The sequence below is a fragment of the Saccopteryx leptura genome, chromosome 1, assembly GCF_036850995.1.
Source record: "Saccopteryx leptura isolate mSacLep1 chromosome 1, mSacLep1_pri_phased_curated, whole genome shotgun sequence".
Classification (NCBI taxonomy): Eukaryota; Metazoa; Chordata; class Mammalia; order Chiroptera; family Emballonuridae; genus Saccopteryx; species Saccopteryx leptura.
This window is the reverse complement of record NC_089503.1, coordinates 64,136,833-64,156,905: the sequence shown is the minus strand read 5'-3', so window position 1 is coordinate 64,156,905 and position 20,073 is coordinate 64,136,833. Positions and strand designations below refer to the sequence as shown.

The 20,073-nt window shown below is 45.0% G+C and overlaps 1 protein-coding gene across 2 annotated transcripts in view; it reads left to right on the top strand.

Moving 5' to 3' along the window:
• Window positions 1-20,073, top strand: part of TENM4 (teneurin transmembrane protein 4) — an 801,941-nt gene that overhangs the window by 658,263 nt on the left and 123,605 nt on the right. For both annotated transcript variants that reach the window (XM_066369554.1, XM_066369563.1), the window contains 2 exons: window positions 7,521-7,547; window positions 14,588-14,734. In XM_066369554.1, coding sequence (XP_066225651.1) covers window positions 7,521-7,547; window positions 14,588-14,734 — 174 coding nt within the window. The remainder of the gene's footprint in view (window positions 1-7,520; window positions 7,548-14,587; window positions 14,735-20,073) is intronic.

Sequence of the window (20,073 nt, the reverse complement as noted above, 5' to 3'; positions counted from 1 at the left end):
CTTTGGGGGGACAAAGGAATTTTGAGAAAATAGAGCTAGCTGCCTCTTATCTCATGGTCTTTTGGGGGTTTTTTAGGCTCCATTCCTATTATTTCGTAGCCCGAATTTAGTTTGTATCCATCATCCCTGCTCTTAAAGCATCACTCTGTTTAAAAGTGGCTGTGGAATACCTTATACTTACTACTATTAATAATAATGGCTTATAATTTTTGAATATTTGCAATGTGCCAAGCACTGTGCTAAAGGCTTTAACTGCATTATTTTATACTCCTAACAACCACCCTGTGAAGGCACACATATAATTCCCCCCTTTCCAGGGAACGGAGGCCAAAGGCCACTTACCTTTTAAGAAGTAAAACAGGAATATGAGGCTCAGTTTTCCGAGCTGTGGCACAGGGGCTGCTCACAGCTGCTTGCTCTGCAGTCCTTGGGGGACAAAGCCCAGGTTTTCTACAGAGACTCCAGCTCCTGTCCTTCCCAGAGGCGGTGTCTTCTTACAACACTGTGCTCAGAGTTACACACCTGATTTGCTGGCCCACTCTCAGCCGGCACTCAGAGCCGATGGCGGCCCTCCCTGCTTTTCCACAGAAGAGTGTGCCGCCATGTCTTATTGCATACGTTCTTGGTTTTTCTATCCTGTTTACAGAATCCTCAACTCACCTTACTGAGATCCCAAGAGTTTACGGATGTCAGACTTCTATACCAGAAAAGCATCTCATTTGAGTCAGACAACAAGGAATTTAGGAAAAGTCTCCCTCAGTCAGGTCACAGGTGACTGATGACAGGGCTTGGGGGCAGGCTGTGCCCCATCTTGGGTCCTTTTGGATGTTCATCAGCCTGGCCTAAGGAATACCCCTTTTGTTTTGATGCCAAGAAGTCAGAATACGCTCCCCACTTCCCCATCTCCCCCTCCCCCCCTCCTCCCCTCCTCCCCCCTCCTCCCCCTCTCCCCCTCTCCTCCTCCCCTCCTCTCCCCTCCTCCCCTCCTCCCCTCCTCCCCTCCTCCCCCCTCCTCCCCCTCTCCCCCTCTCCTCCTCCCCTCCTCCCCCCTCCTCCCCCTCTCCCCCTCTCCTCCTCCCCTCCTCTCCCCTCCCCCCTCCTCCCCTCCTCCCCTCCTCCTCCCCTCCTCCCCCCTCCTCCCTTCCTCCCCCTCTCCTTCCCCCTCCTCCCCTCCTCTCCCTCTCCTCCTCTCCTCCCTCTCTCCTCCTCTCCTCCCCCTCTCCTCCTCTCCTCCCCCTCTCCTCCCCTCCTCCCTCCCTCCTCCTCTCCTCCCCCCCTCCTCCCCTCTTCCCCCTCTCCTCCTCTCCTCCCCTGCTCACCCCATTGTCACTCTTGAAGAGCAACTTCCTCCTCAGGATTGCAGAATTGCTGATGCTTCTTCCCCACCAGATAAGAAATACATCAAGGTGAATGTGCACTGATTCAAGAGGAAGTTTGACAGTCATAAATACCAGAAAAATGTCACGGGACATTGAAGAAGTAATGAGCTAGTCATAGTGGCTCAGATGAAAGGACGCTGGCTGGGAATTCTATTACCTATCATTGTGTGATGAGCATCTTCTTGTCCCTGTCTAATCTCCCCGCATGGCTACTGCTCCCCACTCCCCCCGTGGGTCTCTGCCTGTGGCCAGCTGCATCCTGCTGAGAAACCTCACCCCTCAGTGCTGAAGGAACACGTCCATCACCTTAGGGACACAAGGGCAGGGCTAGGCCCGGGCAAAGGAGGGAAACAATGAGGATGCCTTCCTTTTCTCTTTGGAATGGAAATGAAGAGAAACTCCTCTTGAAACTTGAATGGTAGCAAATAGCACTTTCCTAGATTTCCACAGAACTTGACTGCCTGAGGGTCATTTAGGAAAAGAACAAAATGCTGATGTGAAAAGTTGGGAGTTCAAAGTGTTACATTTGCCCTTATTACAAGATTATTATTAAACTGTAGGTCATTACACTTTCACTAGCTCATGAGCCGCGGTATGGATATGTCCCACACCAGAGAAAGAGTCAGTGTCCATAGCCCTGGTTCAGAGATCCCCACGCATGGGAGCAGGAGAGGGGAAGGCCTGTTTGTTCACACACTGCTGCCCTTTATAAACAGGAAAGAATGACTTGATTCCTTTTAACAGCCAGCACAGAAGAATAAGACAGGCCTGCACTCCTCATGGTCAAGTCCCCAGTAGGAGAACCTTTTTACACTAACGACATTTCCCAGAGCAGATTATTAAAGGAGGAATTAACTATCCCCTTTGCAGGTTTTGGTCGATGTTTCCATTTAGGGAAGCTACTTGCTTTTTCTCAAAAGAGGTCAGTTTTCAGAATGAAAGGGAACTGGACATTGACATCCCCTTTATTGGGCAGGTTTTTTGGTTTTTGTTTGTTTGTTTTGAGGTTGTTGTTTTCATTTTTTGTTTGTTTTTTGTTGTTTTTGTCAAAAAGTAAAAATATTTTCCATTGAATTCTAATTCCTTATGTTAAGAATCATCTGTCTCAGACCACACGGTGTATGGGCCTTCTGTTGCTTCCTCTGTGAGTCACAGAGCAGGGTGGCCGGAGGAGGCCTCCTGGTGCCACAGAACCGCATGCCTGTCAGCCTGAAGCTGACTTACCTGCTCACAAAAACAACCCCAAAATAAAAAAGGATTTTTTGTTTTTCTTTCTCACGCGTCACTTAATACTCGTACTTGTGTATATCAGCAATTTTCAACCTTTTTCATCTCATGGCACACAGAAGCTAATTGCTAAAATTCTGCGGCACACCAAAAAATATATTTTGCTCATCTGACAAAAAAAAAAGTTGGTATAATTTTTATTCATTCACACTAGATGGCTATTGTTGTGTTGCCTATTGTCATTTTTTTTATTTAACAGTCTAAAGGAAAAGAAGTCAGTGCCCCTGACTACGTAGATATTGCATGTTTTAAAAATTCTTTCGGCACATCGGTTGAAAATTGCTGGTGTATAGGGAACCCAGTTTTTCTAGTCTAGAAGTTAAGGTAAGATGGATTGAGGTAGATCTATTTCTTAAGTATATAGGCAACATAGACCCGTCAAAAACATATTTTTGATGCCTTTTCCAGAAAGTTTATAGCTTTCTTAAGTCTAGAGCTTGACCTCTAATTTCTTTAGAGAAAGCTGCAAATCATACTTAACTTTAAGAAAGTGTTCATTTTTTTTTCTATTTCTTTGAAAACACTACTAACATTTTGGATCACTTCTATGATAGTAATTTTATTCACTTCAGTGCCCCTTGTCTATAAAGTCTCAAAACACATGTGGGAAATGCCAACTTCTGATTACATTTGTAAAATTCCAACCTTGACCCCAAAGCTGTGATTATTCAAGATGCCAGATATACAGAATTATTTACTAGGCTTCAGGAGAGCTGTCCAATCATATAAATCTTGATTCTTAAACAAATCCTCCTCTGGGAGTAAGATCAAAATAATACTCCAGTGATGCAATTACTAGAGTGAGCAAAGCCAGATGAAGAGAAATTTTAAAGAAAGGCCACAAAATCTTCTAGAGTTCTTTGTCTACTTTTAAGTGGTAACTCTCAGACTGTTTTTGTTATTTTGTTTGTTTTTTATTTTGTTTTGTTTTTTTCTGGGTTATTTGTTTTTTTCTGGGTTATTTTTTGTTTGTTTGTTTGTTTGTTTTATTTTTTGGTAATTAGACAGTCCTCAACAGAGAACTTATAAGTCACTCACGAGGTATCAGTGCCTGATAGCCTTATGCTTACCCTCCTCAAAAGCATTCTCACAATAGGATCTGTGACCTTACAAGACAGGTGCTGACAAGGAGAAAGAAAAAATGGACAGGGGTCTACCCCAAGTTATCAGAGCAACGGTTTGATTAGTTGAGGAATCTGGGAGATTTTAGCCGACATGTGGTAGGAGTGGGGAACTGGAGGAAAGTCAGTGGGCCTTGTGAGTCCCTTTCAGGATGGGTGCCATTGGTCACATACCCACTGATCATCCAAAGAGAGAAGAGCATTAATGTTTCCAAAATGTTAACAAGAACACCTCTTAAATGATTTGTCATTCGTCTGAAAGGAATTTAGATGATTACAGCCACACCAGGCATCACATACTATAATGATCCTTGTTTAACCTGGTCTAACGTGATTCAATCATACAACCATTAAAGTCAACAGAGGCTCCTGGAGAATAAGAATAAAAAGCCTCTTGTCGTGTTCTCCATAACCTTTTCCTGGGGGACCCTGAAACTTCTTGGGATTATCCTAAGAGAAACTCTTGTCGGTACAGGCAGATCAAGGAAAGAAGTTTTCATGTTGGAGGTTATAGAGATGCTAAAGATATGTAAGACCTCGTAGGCCAAGCTCATGCGAGAGGCTCTGAGTCTGTATCATCAATAGCCGTGTGCCGCCACTGTCCCCAGCTCCTGGCAGTGATAGGAATGTAGGAGCTCAGGAAGCAGGTGTGCAGTGCTGAAAGACTAAGCATGGCCTGAGATGAAGAGTGACTCTGCTGCCATCATCTTCATCCTGGAGTTCTGAGGAGAAATATGAAGGAATTTTGTGAAGTCCTGAATCCATCATTCATAACGCAAACTTATGGATGTTGTACATTTTGCCATCTTTTCTTAAAGTCAGTACTTTAAAATCACGCTGAATTTTCAAGTGACCATTACTCAAGGGCATATGTGCCAAGATTTTCAAACAATGAAATCAATAACAGTATGGACTTCTGAATGTGCCTTTTATAAATAAAGGGTATTGGACTTCAGTGACCCAGTTATCACTTCCATTTTCAATAGCCAAAGAAAAGGAAGCTGTTTCATTCCCAGGAAACTGTTAGAGTTGGTATTGACCGGCTGTTATCAGCTTTGGACTCAGAGTGTGGCTTGAGGTCACCATGTAAAGTGACCTCTTGATTTGTGGAGTCAGAATGGGAAGTTTTGAATGTCTACTTTGCTCTCCTGAAACTCACAATGTTGATTGCAACCTGAGTCTACCTCAGTCACCACTACTGGCTGCTGTTGCTGCCTGCAATCTGGAAAAATTAGGAAGCATTTTTTTGAAGGTATTTAAAAATCATTTACATTTAATAGAGATCTCTGTTATTTAAAAAAAAATCTCAAAAAGAAAATGGCATTAGAAGAGAGAGAGTTTTGCCTGACCAGGTGGTGGCGCAGTGGATAGAACGTCAGACTGGGATGTGGAGGACCCAGGCTCAAGACCCCGAGGTCGCCAGCTTGAGCATGGGATCATCTGGTTTGAGCAAGGCTCACCAGCTTGAACCCAAGGTCGCTGGCTCAAGCAAGGGGTTACTCGGTCTGCTGTAGCCCCCCGGTCAAGGCACATATGAGAAATCAATCAATGAACAACTAAGGAACCACAACAAAGAACTGATGCTTCTCATCTCTCTCCCTTCCTGTCTGTCTGTCCCTATCTGTCCCTTTCTCTGACTCTCTCTGTCTCGGACACACACACATACACACACACACGAAGAGAGACAGTTCACTGAAGGCAGACCCTGGGCTTGGGGAAAGTAGCCTATAGAGTAGTCATAATCTCTACTCATCACCAGAGCCGTGTCACCACTAAATTTGGAGACAAAGAGTTTCTTGTTGGAGAACTCTCTCAAAGCGAATGCTGCACGGAGGTATGGCCATTTGGATCACACTGATGGTGTCTCATTCAGCCTAGTCATCCTTCCCAACCCTGTGAACGAAATCTAGACTCACTCCATCTTTTCTGTACCTGGGTTCAGAGTCTTTACAAGAATGTGTAACTATGACCCGCTATAAAGCTCTGCAGATTTGAAAGCTAAGAACAATAGCTAAGCCGGGCGATCCTGCATGTTACTGCTGTCTGATGGCATGTCCTGGGAGATGATATCTAAAGAATTTTAGATCACTTTCCAAAATTAGATGAATGAGCTGGACTAAGATGAAAGTGACAGATGAACCAAGAATCAAGAAAGTCTTCCTCTGGGCCGGGGCTGTTTCCTGGGCTGTTCTATACGTGGGCTGGCCCTGTTTGTCATTGTTGGCATTCCACAGCTGCGTTCTCCACTCCTGCTTAACCAGCCACTCTCCTTCATTTTTCATTAGAACCTGCAACCTCGCGGATGCCACAGCGTCTATAGTAATGAAGGGGAAGCATGCAGGCCCAGTTAAAATCTCCCCTTCCCAATTTTCCACTTGGTTGTTCCTCCAGGAGCATATTTCATTTTGAAACAGAGACCACATGGATACCCACACTAAGAACAGAGAGCCTCTTATCCACCAGTCTTCTAGGCAAATATCTGTTGATGAATAGCAACAGTGTCTATCCTATCCAGAGGACTGAAAAAATAAAATGTATGTGTTTTCTTTTTTTCTATGAAGAGAGTGAGAATGTCCTTACAGTTTGTAGAACCCTAGGGCTTCCAGGTAAGGACCCACCATTGCAGTCTAGTCCTACATACAGACTTTTGATTCTCGTATGAAATCGAGCTGAGTATGGGGGTCAGCCTGGCAGAAAGCAACAGGCCCTTAGGAGACAGTGATCTGTCTGGCCTTTGTAGGACCACAAATAGGGGAGTCATGGGAGGGGGGTGAATGGGAAGCTCCTCAAATGATGCCAGCTGCAGCCTAGGTGGAAAGATGAAATGGTATTACCAATTTATTCTGGGAAAGCAGACATCTGCACAGCCACATATATGCACAGTAGGGTTTATTTCAGAGCAGCATTTGCCTCCCACCCTCACAAATAAGGAAAACCTTAGACTGCCAAATCATTCAATGCTTGGATGCAGTGCCCCCACCCACATTGGGAAACAAAGCATACATCATTCTGTCTTTTGAGTTAATAAGCGCTGGGACGTGGCCAGGTTTTCTGTTCTTTTTCTTATTTTCCATTGACCAGCACTTCACAGTCTCTATAAGATACACATAGGAGAGAGGCATCTTACTCAGAACACCAGGCATTCTGCATTCACATCTCTGTGGGCACATATGTTCATGGAAAAGTCAAACCCAACAAACATATAATCTAGTGCTATATTTGACCAAAGACTCAACCCACTTCCCCGGTTCAGATCAAAGATGATTGCACTATGGCCTAGTTCTGAGTTCCAGCTTCCGGAGCCCCCTCTGCCCGGACAGGGTGCACTGGCTCTCACCCCCTGCTTCCCCAGGAGGGAAGTTGGCTGCTGTTCTGGGTAGACAAAGGGCAAGTTCTAGTTTTCCATCAAAGCTGAACAAATGTGACAGGACAGGCGTGTGGCCGCTCTTGCAGCTTCCCATCTCCTTTCCTCCCGTTTGCCTTATCCATATGTCCTCTTGTTTTATATGATTGTATTTGAGTTGAAATTCCTTTTGACCCTCCCTGGAGAATGTGCTTGCTCTCCCTCCTCTCTCATGTTATCCTATCTTTGATTTTATTTCTCCACCGTGGCAGGGCTGTCCCCAAAGTGGGGTGTCTCTCCTTTGTCTCCCTAGCACCTGGCATGGTTATGTGGCAGGCAGTGTTGCACCACTTGATCCTACCTTAAATGTCCTGTCTTTTATTTCCCAAGCGCACTATCTGGATAGGGTAGTTAAAGGTATGGTCTTCCTTCCACTATTTTCCTATTGTCTTTGTGTGTGTGTCTGTGTATACGCATAAAGAAGAAATGTGCATATAAAAATGTAAATACACCCCAGAAGCATGGTGTCCAGATACTGCCACATCCCCAGCTTTGTCACAGCATCCACTGCCCAGAGGGCGGGGTTTTGGTCACAAGGTGAATGGTAGACCTGGAGTGGCATTCTTCCCCCGGAGGTGCCCAGTCTGTTTGTGACATTACCATGGTGCTGCTGTCCTTCCCTCCCCGTGCACACAGGCATTCCTCATCCTCAGCCGACCTCCTGTCACCCTACCCACCCCTTACAGCCCCTGGTCCGTTAGAATTAAGGTGGTAGGAACCAGAGCGGGTGGCCTGAGAGAAGAAGAAACCCCAGAGAAAGCAGAGACTCCTGCGGAGCTGCATTCCATTATGGTTGTGTTCATCCGTCCAACAACCATGTATGCGGAAGCCCTCATAGTAGATCCTGGGCCAGGCTCTGGAGAAAGGGGAGAACAGGTCCCTGACCTCAGGGAGTGGATGGGCCTTTGTTTTGTTTGTTTTCTTTTTTTCCTTTTCAGAGGCCTGACTTTGGTAAGTCTTATTTTTGAAAAGTGTTTCCTACAGGCAAAGTTATTCCTTATTATTATTTTTTGAACATTTACATTCATTAGGTAGTGCCTCATTTTCCAAATAGGCCTCTTGACTCTAAGAATAAGTCTCAGGATGATCAGATATGGGTGCTCCTAAAAAAAAGCCAAGCTCCCCACGGAGAAATGCCATGCCCTATTCATCCTTTTATCCTTCAGTCCTGGCACAGCACTGGGCACAAAATGTGATCTCAGGGGTTAAGGACTCATGCACTGGAGTCAGGCTACCGGAGTTGAATCCTAAGTTCAACACTTAATGAACTGGGTGACTTTGGGCCAGTTCCTTAACCTCCCTTCACTTCAGAGTCTTTGTGGAAGAGGATTGTAACAGGACCTACCTCGTAGGCTTGGTGTACAGATTCAGTGAAATAATGAATGTAAAGCTCTTAGCAGATGGGCAGAAATGATGCTTTAACAAATGTTAGCTGTGATATTTTATCATCATGTGCCTGTTCTCACCCTTAATTTGGAGAAGGACTTTGTTAACCAGCCTAATTTTTGAAATTGTAAAGAAAAGGCTAAATTGGCTTTTCATAAGGGAGTGCAACTTATGTTTAAAAACTTATGAAAAGGGTTTTGAGGAAACAAATTACTAAATGTTTTTCAACTGGTACATCTTTGCCAAATACAGCAAAGGTGTTACTGGGGCCCATCAGATGGGTGCCTGGCGTTGAGAAGCGAAGTTCCACACATTTTACACGTTGGTCTTCAACTGAGAATAAAATCCTTTCAGCAAGAGAGAGTAGTACCTATGAGTCCTCATTAGAAATTTCACAAATAATCATCAGAGGATGAATCGTCAGAATAAATTAAATTTAATAACGTTACCATCCAGTTGGTGAATTTTTCCTTACTATATGAAGTAGTTCACATTCATGAGTCAGTGAATCTTAAGTTGATTTAAAAGACAAATGTTTCTTGGCAAAATCTAGGTCTGGACCAAACCCCAATCTGGCTGACTTTCTTATATGATTGGTGCTAATCCTCAAAAAAGAATTCAGAAACCTGTACAATGCTAGCTCAGGACTTGTCAAAATACAGTGCTTTGTAGTTCAAAGCCAAGCCAGCTTCTATTCCGTGCTTTCCAATTGCATTGGTAGAGACTAAAGAAAACAGCATTCATTCAATGAATATATTAAGCTTTTTCTAAGTGCCAGGAAATGTGGCTACCACATAATAGAAATAGTCTCTTCTATAGGTTTGCCCATGGTCTAGCAGAGAAGACACTAATGAAACAATTCCAACAAAGCGTGATGAGGGATATGATAGAAGTCCAGGGGCCACTTAGCAGAGAGATCGGCCAAGTTCCGGCAGGGCTTTGAAGACCAAGATTGTGAACTTTTGTGTAAGCAAATGAGAAAGCTCATAAAGGTTTTTAAAAGCAGGATAATGACCTGATGACATTTGTAATTTGGAAGAGTTGAGAGAGAACTTTGGGGTTACAAAGAGGCCATCTAGAGTATTGCTATCAACTAGATAGGAGATTATAGTGACCTTGTCTAAGGAAGAAATTTTAGTGATGAGAAAAGTACTAGAGGACCAGAAAGAGAACCATAAAGAAATGGGACATTTTGATATATGACAGGTAGGTGTATTGCATAGCCCCTTAACTAAAAAATAAATGGCGTTAAGGATTCAGAAGGTCTTCTAGTCACGCCTGAGGCCAGCATCAAGGGGGGTTTTTTCATGGGCTTCAGCAGAAGGTTGAAGATAAAGCAGTCCCTTGTCATTTAAAGGGCATCACATAGTTTGAAAAGCTTAGCCTTTCTCTAAACCTTAAAATTACATTATTTTGGCTCTAGCAAATGCCTGGCATGAGTCCTTCCAGAGGGAATTGTTAATGTCACTTGGGCTGTCTGCATTATTGATGAGGTTCAGAGTTGGTGGAATTAATGAGCTTCAGTAGTGGGTAAGGATAGGCCTATTGCTTAAAGAAAGTCAGCAAGTCACCCCAGAGGAGGCTTCCTCCTGCTGGCTAATGGGGGTGTGATTATCCCAGAAGCAAATTGCTGGATTTATCCCAGAGGTTTGCTGTGCAAACCTCATTCAATGCACAGTTCCTCAAGGTCCTTCTGAAACCCTGAAACTGATAGGGTAGTGCAGACCCTCAGGACATAATTCAGTCCATCTAAAGGAACTGACAGTGGACAGAGTGTCCTCGATTTTCCATGGGGAGCGTCCCCTCAGTGAGAACACCTGCTCTAGGCATTCTCAAAGTAGCACAGAATATGTATGCTGGGCCCTGAGGGCTAAGACCTCAGAGGGCAGGGCTTCCCAAAGTGGATTTTGTGGAATGGAGTATTCCATGTTTCTACAAATGGTTGTGGGTTTAGAGGAGGCATTCTGAGGTCAAGTTGGAAGATGTCTTGATAAGCTAATAAGCAAGGAGTGGGGGGAAGGGGAGTAAAGAGGGACAAAAATTAAAAAAAAAACAGGCAAAAAATAAACAAAAAAGACTTTTCAGTGCCTTTAATATATTAATATTGAGTGTGACTTTACAGGATAAGACTATAGGAGGCAGTGTTGTTCAAACTTACTTGATTGCAGAAGCTTATTTTTGAGGACCTCCTAGAATTAGTATTTCACAAAATTCACACTGAGAAGTATGGTTCGAAACGTCAGCCCCACTTTAAATCTTCCCTGGAACAAAGTGGGGTAAGTAGAATATAAAATTCTTGAGGTGAGGGGATATATCTCATCTCTGTAGACCCATGAATTAACATAGTCCTGGCATCCAGTAAGTGCGGAGTTAAGTTTATTGAAATTCGGAATGAAGTCATCAGATTTGAAGTTGCTTTGACCCTCTCACCGGGTTGGTTACACTGGAAGGACTTAACAGATCATCTCGCTCAAAATCTCACTTTATAGATGAGGAAATTGAGGCCAAAAGAGGAAATGGAACTTTCCCAAGATCACACAAGTTAGTCAAGCAGTAGGTACCAGCAGCTCGGCCTCCTGTTCCCCTCATTGAATCATTTCAACAAGTATATATTGAAGCACGAATTAGGCCCAAAGTCTCCCTTATGGAGTTTACATTCTAATGAAGGGAGAAAGACATTAAACTACTACAAAATTAATAATTTAAGTATACTTGGCAAAGTTGCTCTCAGGAAGGACAGGGTTCTAGGAGAGCATGAAACAGTGGCCCCAGGCTGGGACACATGGCCCCGAACCCCTCTTGGTGCCTCCCACACAGCTGCCTGTGGATCCCCGTGTCCCTGGACTTGCCTGAGGTCTCTTTGGCAAGGTTTTCATTCATGAAGACCATAGCTTTTGACTCAAATGTTGACACAATTTGAACTGGCAGAAGGTTATTTTTCTGGTTTGTGAATTCCTTGGTGAATTTATATAATATTAAAACAAATAAATCCAGTAATAATAAGAGCAGCTATCGTTTATTGAATACCTGCTTCTGTTACCCACAGTGCTAAGTGGTAGACATGCATTATTTCACTAATCTTTTCAACCACTCTTGGAATTAGGTTGTTATCTCTGTTTTAGACATGTAGGAAGTAAAATATTGGTGCTGGGATTTGAACTGAGGTCTGTCCAGCTCCAAAATCTACACTCTATTACACCACATGATTTTTAAAAAATGTTTTAGGTTTACATATTGTGAAATTGGAACTGCCCTAGAAAGTCAGGATCTGAAAAATATAAAGTAATTTAGTTTAGGAATAGCATGTGAAGTGTGTAGCGTAGTAGCTTAGACCCTCAGTGTATGGCAACTGTCATTGTCATTATCGTCCTGAAGCATCTAAATCAGGGTTTGGCAAACTGCAGCCCACAGATCAAATCTGGCTCATTACCGGGTTTTGTAAATAAAATTTTATTGGAACACAGCCATGCTCATTCATTTATACATTGCGTGTGGCTGCTCTCAAGCTAGAACGGTAGAGTTGGGTAATTGCAACAGAGATATTATGACTTACAAATCTAAACTATTATCTGGAGCTTTATAGAAAAAGTTTGCTGACTCTAATCCAGATAATAGCCTCAGTTTTCTATGTTGTCTTTCTATAAGCCCTTACCTGAGGTTATGGGTACAACTTATGATAGTATTCAAAACAGAAGGTAGAGATGAATAAAAGACAGAAATACAGTCTCAGGCTTTATCACACATACATTATCTTACTTATTCCTCTCAAGAATCCCATTTTATAAATTGCCTGAGGCTCAAAGAATTAAATAGGGCCTAAGTCCTACAGCTACTGAGTGGCAGAGCCAGCCTTTGAACCTTTGACACGGTTCCCAAGCTTGTGCTCTGGCACAAGAGATGTTCTCTGCATCTTGCAAGGGGCTACCTCTTAGAGCAAGAGAAAGCAGTTTACTGCCTTTATTATCATTTGGACCTCTTTTCCTCCAAGACTCATTTCAAGTGCAAATGAGGCTTAATTGAGGGGAAGTCCAAACCGCTTGGACACAGATTTGAATGGGACTAATTGGGGAAGAAGGGAGACGTAATTGTTTAGCTCAAGAAGGGTGGCTGGTGTTAGCTGCTGAGTCAGAGCGCCTGGGTAGTCACCTGCATGTCGTAGCACTGATCCTGCTCTTTTACAGCTTACTGCTTTCTCAATCCCTTCTGGGTGGCGATGCTGGTGGCTTCTCGCCTTTCCCAACAGGCTTTTGCTGTGCAAAGAGCACACAGCCCACACTTGCTCCCAAACTTCCGGAGGAATCACTGCTAGGCTTGGCACATGTACTCAGTAATGTTTCTTCCCTTTAAATGGAAAATACAGCAGCCGGGTTGATAGATTGGTTGCTGGGTTGAACATCTCATATAAATGAGCATGTTCTTTTCTTTTACTTTATAGTCACAGTCAACTTCCAAAAGTCCTTGAAACACTGGAGTTTTAGATTCTAACTGATCGGGCATTTAGTGAGTGCCTACCTTGGCCTACGTCTCGTACCAGACAGCAACATTCACATTTGTCGCATTAAGAATAATGAATCCATTTCCATTTACTTCATGGCAGAAACTTCCATTTGTAGCCATGCTTGTAGCAGTTTGCTGCTCGTAATAGTCATTTAGGTTGTATATGACAGAGTGCTTTCACATCCATACCGTTCCCCGAGGCCGGCAGAGGCAGAGGGAAGACATGGAAGGGGTGCCACCGGAAGCTGGCTTTCGATAGCTCCTCTGAGAGGGGCCGACAGGTTAGTTAAAATAGGGGCTTGAAGGAAAACGAGTGGCCAACTAGAAACTGAAGTGAGTCAGATTCTCAGGTGTAGATTTCTGAGCCACACGCTTTGGAAAAGTGGTCATCATAAACCTGTAAATCTTTTTGAATACGAATAATTTAAAAAACAAACAAAAAACAACAACAAAAAAACTCCCCGCCCCATGATCTAGTCAAAGCAGAACCCAGGCAGAGTCTGAACATTGCCTGACCGTCTTGATTAAATCATCTGCGGCCCTCAGACAGATGGCTGCTCCCGTGTTCGGTTCCCACCATATTTTGTACATCTCCCTGAGGGCACTTAGCAGTGAAATATTTTGCTTATACAAATCTGTCTCCTTTGATAAGCTACATGCTTCTCAAGAATAAGAACTAGTTCTTATTCATCTCTGTACCTCCAGCACTGGCCCAGAGAAGGTGCTTAATAAATGACAGACAGGCAGACAGATGCGCAGAGGAACCGGGCGGGGGGGGGGCAGCCAGCCCGTGTTTGCGTTTGCAATCACAGACGGCCCTGCTCCGTCTCTCAAGTCAGTCAGCAGTCCTCTGGGTGCAGGGCCCTTCTTAGCACCGCAGATAAGATGCGAAGGAGAAGACCCAAGGACCCTTCCCCAGAGCAAAGACAGTTGTTTAGGAGCAAATAGGACAAAACAAATGAAAGGCTCAGGTCTGATCCGGTTCACCTTGTAACAAAAGCTAGAAAAAGGTGCAGCCTTTAGAATGAGACCCAGAGGTGCAGAGAGAATGTGAGGAGTAAACCAAGAGATGATTTCTTTGTTCCAAACAGCTGCCTAAGACAGGAAAAATGAGTGAACGGGGAACAGAGATCAGGCAGAAAGATCCGCTGGTCAGATTCCAACAGGCCTACGTCCACTGACTCCCGCTCTAGAGTCCTGATCACTTTTGAAAGAGGGGGTTTTAGGTGCAGAGGGTGTAGGTCTCAGATCTAATTCTGTCACCTCCTGACTGTGCCACCTCCTGACTGTCCTGCCTCCTGACTGTGCGTCCTTAGCAGATTCTCCACCTCTGCGTCTGGCTTGCCTCAGACTCAGGGGCAATTCTAGTGATTCCAGCCTCCCTGGGTGCCGAGGGCACCGACGACCTGATGGATGTGAAAGCATTCTGTAAGTTGGCAGGTGGAGAGTGAGTGTGTGTGCCTGCAGTGGGCCGTGGACGATCAGACCTCAATACTGTGCGCTTTGCCTTGCAGAGGGCTGCCCTGGCTTGTGCAATGGCAACGGCAGATGCACCCTGGACCTGAACGGGTGGCACTGCATCTGCCAGCTGGGCTGGAGAGGAGCCGGCTGCGACACGGCCATGGAAACCACCTGTGGTGACAGCAAAGACAATGATGGAGGTAGGGCTGTGGCGCCCCGGCGCCCCATGCATCTCTGGGATCGGGGGAGGCTCAGGTGGAGGGTGGGCATTACTGACTTAACAGGCCTCCCAGGCACCAGCTGTCCAGTCAAGGAGGCCTGCAGGACAGGCATAGGACTGGGCATGTGGTCTAAGGAATGAGTGCATGTCACTAGTTGTTCCATTTGAATTAATTAAAAATAAGTAAATAAAATTAATTGCTATCTGACAGCAAGTGAAGAGGAGAAGGTATACAGGAGGAAGAATTTTCTAACAATTCAATAGTGGAATGAGTTGCCTGACAAAGCTGTGAGATCCGCCTCACTAGAAGTGGAAAAGAAGATGTCATCCAATTCTGTGTCATAAGAAGTGGCAGAAAGGATGCTTCTCCAAGGTTGTTACCTATCATCAAGGTTCTGTCTCCTCTGATTCTGGTGGTGATGTTCACCCAGCACAGTGGGGGCCACCTAAGAGCCAGAGAGTCTAAACCCTAAGGAAGGGAGGCCTAGTCATGTGGAACATTTATTACCTAAAAGTAAACAGATTAGGGTTCTAATTCAAAATTTTTGAAACCCTGTGTATCGTTAAGCAAGCTTCTTGACGTCTGGGCCCCATGCTTCCTGGTTTTGGAATGGAGTGGTTGGATCCTAAGGGCCATTGCAGTCCTTACGTTAGTGCTAGAATTAGCCTTCATCTTTCTGTCGTGGTAACTTGGATGAATACACCTATCATGTGCTCTACTTTCCCACTGGGAAGGTGGAGTGATTCTTTCTGACCCTACCAATCTTGGGAGTTATAAGGAGAATAAAAAGATAGAAATATGAAAAAATAAAATAAAACAGTTAACCCTTCTTTCTATTGATGGTCTTCCAGCCTAGTCCAAATATGTTTATGCAGATCCCTTGTATTTATACCAAGAGACTCTCTAGTGTATAGCAGAATAGGAAATCAACAGCCAGAAACTTTGTATCCCACCCTTTGGGAATTTTCTACTTAGAGTGATTCTATAATTTCTTTCTTTCTTTTCCTTCCTTCCTTCCTTCCTTCCTTCCTTCCTTCCTTCCTTCCTTCCTCCCTCCCTCCCTCCCTCCCTCCCTTCCTCCCTCTCTCCTTCCCTCCCTCCCTCCCTCCTTCCCTTCTTCCCTCTTTCCCTTTCTTTCTTTCTTTCTTTCTTTATTTATTTATTTCTTCTTTTTTAGCAAGAGAGAGAGACAAACAGGAAGGGACAGAGATGAAAAGCATCAACTCATAGTTGCAGCACCTTAGTTGTTTATTGATTGCTTTCTCGTTTCTTATATTTACCTTAACTGGGAGGCTCCAACCGAGCCAGTCACCCCTTGCTCAAGCCAGCGACCTTGAGCTCAATTCTGTAATTTCAAAGCATTGTAAGGATTAAATGGCCAGTTTTGTACTATTGTTATTAGTCCAGTTTATTTGCTTTGAGTTGGTGGTAACAACCTGGAAATGTCTGTTTCAGACTACCAGTCTTTCTGTGAGCCTGCTTTCATCCCTTCTATCTGCTGCCTGTGTCCAGGAGGTAGTCAGGCCCACCCACCCAGGCCTAGGCTCATGGAGAAATTGTCGACAGTAGTTCACAGGGATGGGCCTTGGTTGCCAGGTAGAGGCATTGGGTCCAAGTTCTCTTCCTGACATCTTACAGGATTGAAATGTCTCTTAATCAATCAGAAAGTTATGCAGTTCACTAATTCTTGTGCTCCATAAATACCTGGAGTTCCTGTGATGGGGCCAGGCCCTAGGCACTGCTCCTCTGGGTGCAGGGCCCTTCTTAGCACCTGCAGATAAGATGCGAAGGAGAAGATCCAAGGACCCTTCCCCAGAGCAAAGACAGTTGTTTAGGAGCAAATAGGACAAAACAAATGAAAGGCTCAGGTCTGATCCCGTTGACCTAGTAACAAAAGCTAGAAAAAGGTGCAGCCTTTAGAATGAGACCCAGAGGTGCAGAGAGAATGTGAGGAGTAAACCAAGAGATGATTTCTTTGTTCCAAACAGCTGCCTAAGACAGGAAAAATGAGTGAACGGGGAACAGAGATCAGGCAGAAAGATCCGCTGGTCAGATTCCAACAGGCCTACGTCCACTGACTCCCGCTCTAGAGTCCTGATCACTTTTGAAAAAGGGGGTTTTAGGTGCAGAGGGTGTAGGTCTCAGATCTAATTCTGTCACCTCCTGACTGTGCCACCTCCTGACTGTCCTGCCTGAGAGATGAATAAGTCTTGTGCCTGCATTTTAGGGACTCAAATGAGGAAGAATGACCCAAAGTTAAGTGCTAATGCAGTGGTTTTCAACCACTGCACGGTGTTCTTCAGGTCAGATAAAGTACAATATTTGCTCTTTGGAGGAAAGAGATGTTAACCTAAATCCTCTGCAGAATTTCCTCAGCAGTCCCCTTCATTTCGACAGTGTAAACAAGTCCAGTGACCAACAGGAAATTCATGTACGAGGAGAGAAGGGCAGAGGAGCAGCACCAGGAAGTCATTCTCTTCTCGAGAGTCCAGGGTCTTGGCCAAAGCCTTCAAACAGCTATTGAACATGGGGGTAGCAAGAGAACTGAATGTCCTTGAGAACTGTGGGGAGAAGGGGCATCTCCCCCACAGCACATGTACAAAAATAGGCTATAAGACAAGATTCATTGATTCTCTCGCATGAAACTCAGTGCCAGTGTATCTTCTGTTTACTGAGCTTCAGAGCCAGCCCACCCCCCAGCCAGAGCTCACCCATGTTTTCACGGAGGGAGAGCCTACAGCCCCACAGCTCTGGTGGGGAAACGAGCTTCTTGTCATGGGAACCAGGGCCGCTCCAGACGCAGAGGAGCAGAGCCTCTTCCAGCTGCTCTAAGATCAACCAGCAGGGCCTGGGAGAGAACAATATAACAGTCCCCAGATTCTTGATTAAGGAGAATATACCTCTTGTATTTATGAAGCATGTTATGGGCTGGAAGGTGCTTTTATTTTGTTGAAAAGCCACAAAACAATAGCACTGGAACCTGAGTTCATTCACCCACTTGAAAAACATTAACTGAATGTCTGCTCTGCCTCTGGTCCTGTCCTGGGATCTGGGGCTTCAGAGACAAATAAGAGCAGTCCCTGCCCTTGTGAAATTCACAGCCCAGAGGGAAAGAGAGACAGCACACAGCAGCAATACAGGGGGACCACTGCTGACGAAGGAGCATCCACTGGGTCAGCTGATACCACCACACGTGTGGATATGTGGATACCCCACTGGGACCCCTGATAGGAGGCTTCCAGTCTAACCGGAAAGACAAACCTGGGTCCTCATGATTGGAAAGACAACTAACTGGGGAGACCAGATTGTGAGGGAGATTGGTTTTGGGTTCTCGGCTGTGAAATGATGAAACGTGTCCCCTCTGGGCCCCTCAGCTCGGTGGGCTCTCCACTTGGGGAGCCAAGGGAAAGATGCAGGGGGTTCCTGCCTTTCACGACGGCACAGATGAACCGCCCGTGCCGGCGGAGACAGGGCCATCCTCACTGGCCTCTCTATCACCCTGGGCCGTGGCCAAATGAGGATGGTTTTAGTGGACAGAGAACAGGGCAGGCTGTAAAGGCACATAAGAGTGAGCCAAGTTTAGCTCTGGGCTGTTTTCAGCTCAGTCAAGCACATGTGTTGGGTTTCTGCTGTCTACATGTCAGAATGCTCCTTTCTAAGGGGATGCAAAGACCAGTGAACATGGCCTAGTCTTTCTCCCTCAGGAAGCTCACAGTCACTTGGAAGAAATGTTATCCAGACAACTAAATCTAATGGGAACAGAATGAAATAAGTGCCTTTATTTCAGCCAAGGTGCATGATAACAGCATAATCCCAAATAAATAAGTCCGGGCGGAGGGAAGAAGTGTTAGAGTGTCACTGGGTGAGTGTTCTTGGCTGATATGACTCAGGGCGTTGGAGGAGGAGTGAGCAGGGTTTAGTGTCGAGTAACATAACTGGGAGAGACAGAGAACATTGACTTCAGCTCCCTCTCCTGCATGGGGCAAACAGGTAAACGGGAGCCCAGAGAGGGAATGTGACATCATACACCTCAACGTCACACAGAAAGTCATTAACATAGCCCGGACTGAGACCTGAGACTCTTGAGCCATCCCATGTGGCCCTGTGAACCTCATAGATTCACACTCCCCCTAGAAATGTAGTATGAGTACTTACTTGGATTTAAATAGGCTATGACAGTATCCCAAAGCCAGCTGGAGTATGAGGATGCTAACTTATATGTCATTTTATAGTTTGCAAAGCAATTGTGCATCCACCTAACATCTCTGGGAGGCATGGGTATTATCTTTTTACTCTTTCCCTGTGATGAGGAAACCAAGGCTTAGCAAGCAGAAGTATTTTTCCCAGGCCACATAGCCTGCAAGGGGGCAGAAACTGCTGTAGTCTGAGGTCTGGCCACATTAGAGCTTTTCAGTGTGCCCAGACTTCAGGCTTATGGTGATGTTGTAAACCCAACTGTGGTTCTTCTAGTTATCTGAACACTCCTAACTTCTCTTCTTTCCCTATTTGCTAGGGTTAAAGCAGTCCTTTCCAAATTAAACTTGAATTTCAAGCTTCATTAAGAATGCAATTGCAGTGTTTTTAAACTAGGAAACCAAACAAACAAACAGAGTTACACTGTATGACTAAGTTGGGTTTAGCTTTATTGGTTTGTTTTTGTTTTCATTTATGGTTGTTGTCTAGATTTAAAAACAAGAAACGGATCCTGAATGAAATTCAGTGATCCCCCGCCTCCCAATCTGTCAGGGCTGCCCAGTCCATCTTGAATGTCTCCAGATTTCACCCAGGGCACAGCTGGGGAGAGGGACCAGCGGGCTGGCTGGCACCGAGGGCCCGATTCAGCACTCACGGTGAATTCCTTAGTGCGCCCCAGTTGGCGAAGAAGGTGTGGCCTCCTCCTGTCGTACCCTTTATGAAACCCTTTATGAAGTGCTGTCATATGCATCTTCTCATTTGTTACACACGGACCTTCTGGTAGGGCTGTTCCTTTCATGCCTATTTCAGAGACGGTCAAACTGTGCCCAGAACATGCCACGTGTCTGTAAAATAAGGGTAATAATGCCTGCCTTGCAGAGTTGCTGTGAGGATTACAGGTGAGAGATCCGTCATTTGGAGATGATCCCTAGGTGCCAGGCACTCTGCTGGACACTGCACGTGATCACCAGCCCTCCCCCCACACTTACACAGCAGACATTTACACGCGAGGAAACTGAGGCTCCGGGAACTGAAGTGCTTTGCCCAGAGTCACACAGTGGGAGAGCTAGGATGAGAACGAAACTGGATGATGTTTATAAAGAAGCCAGAATAAAAAAAAAATC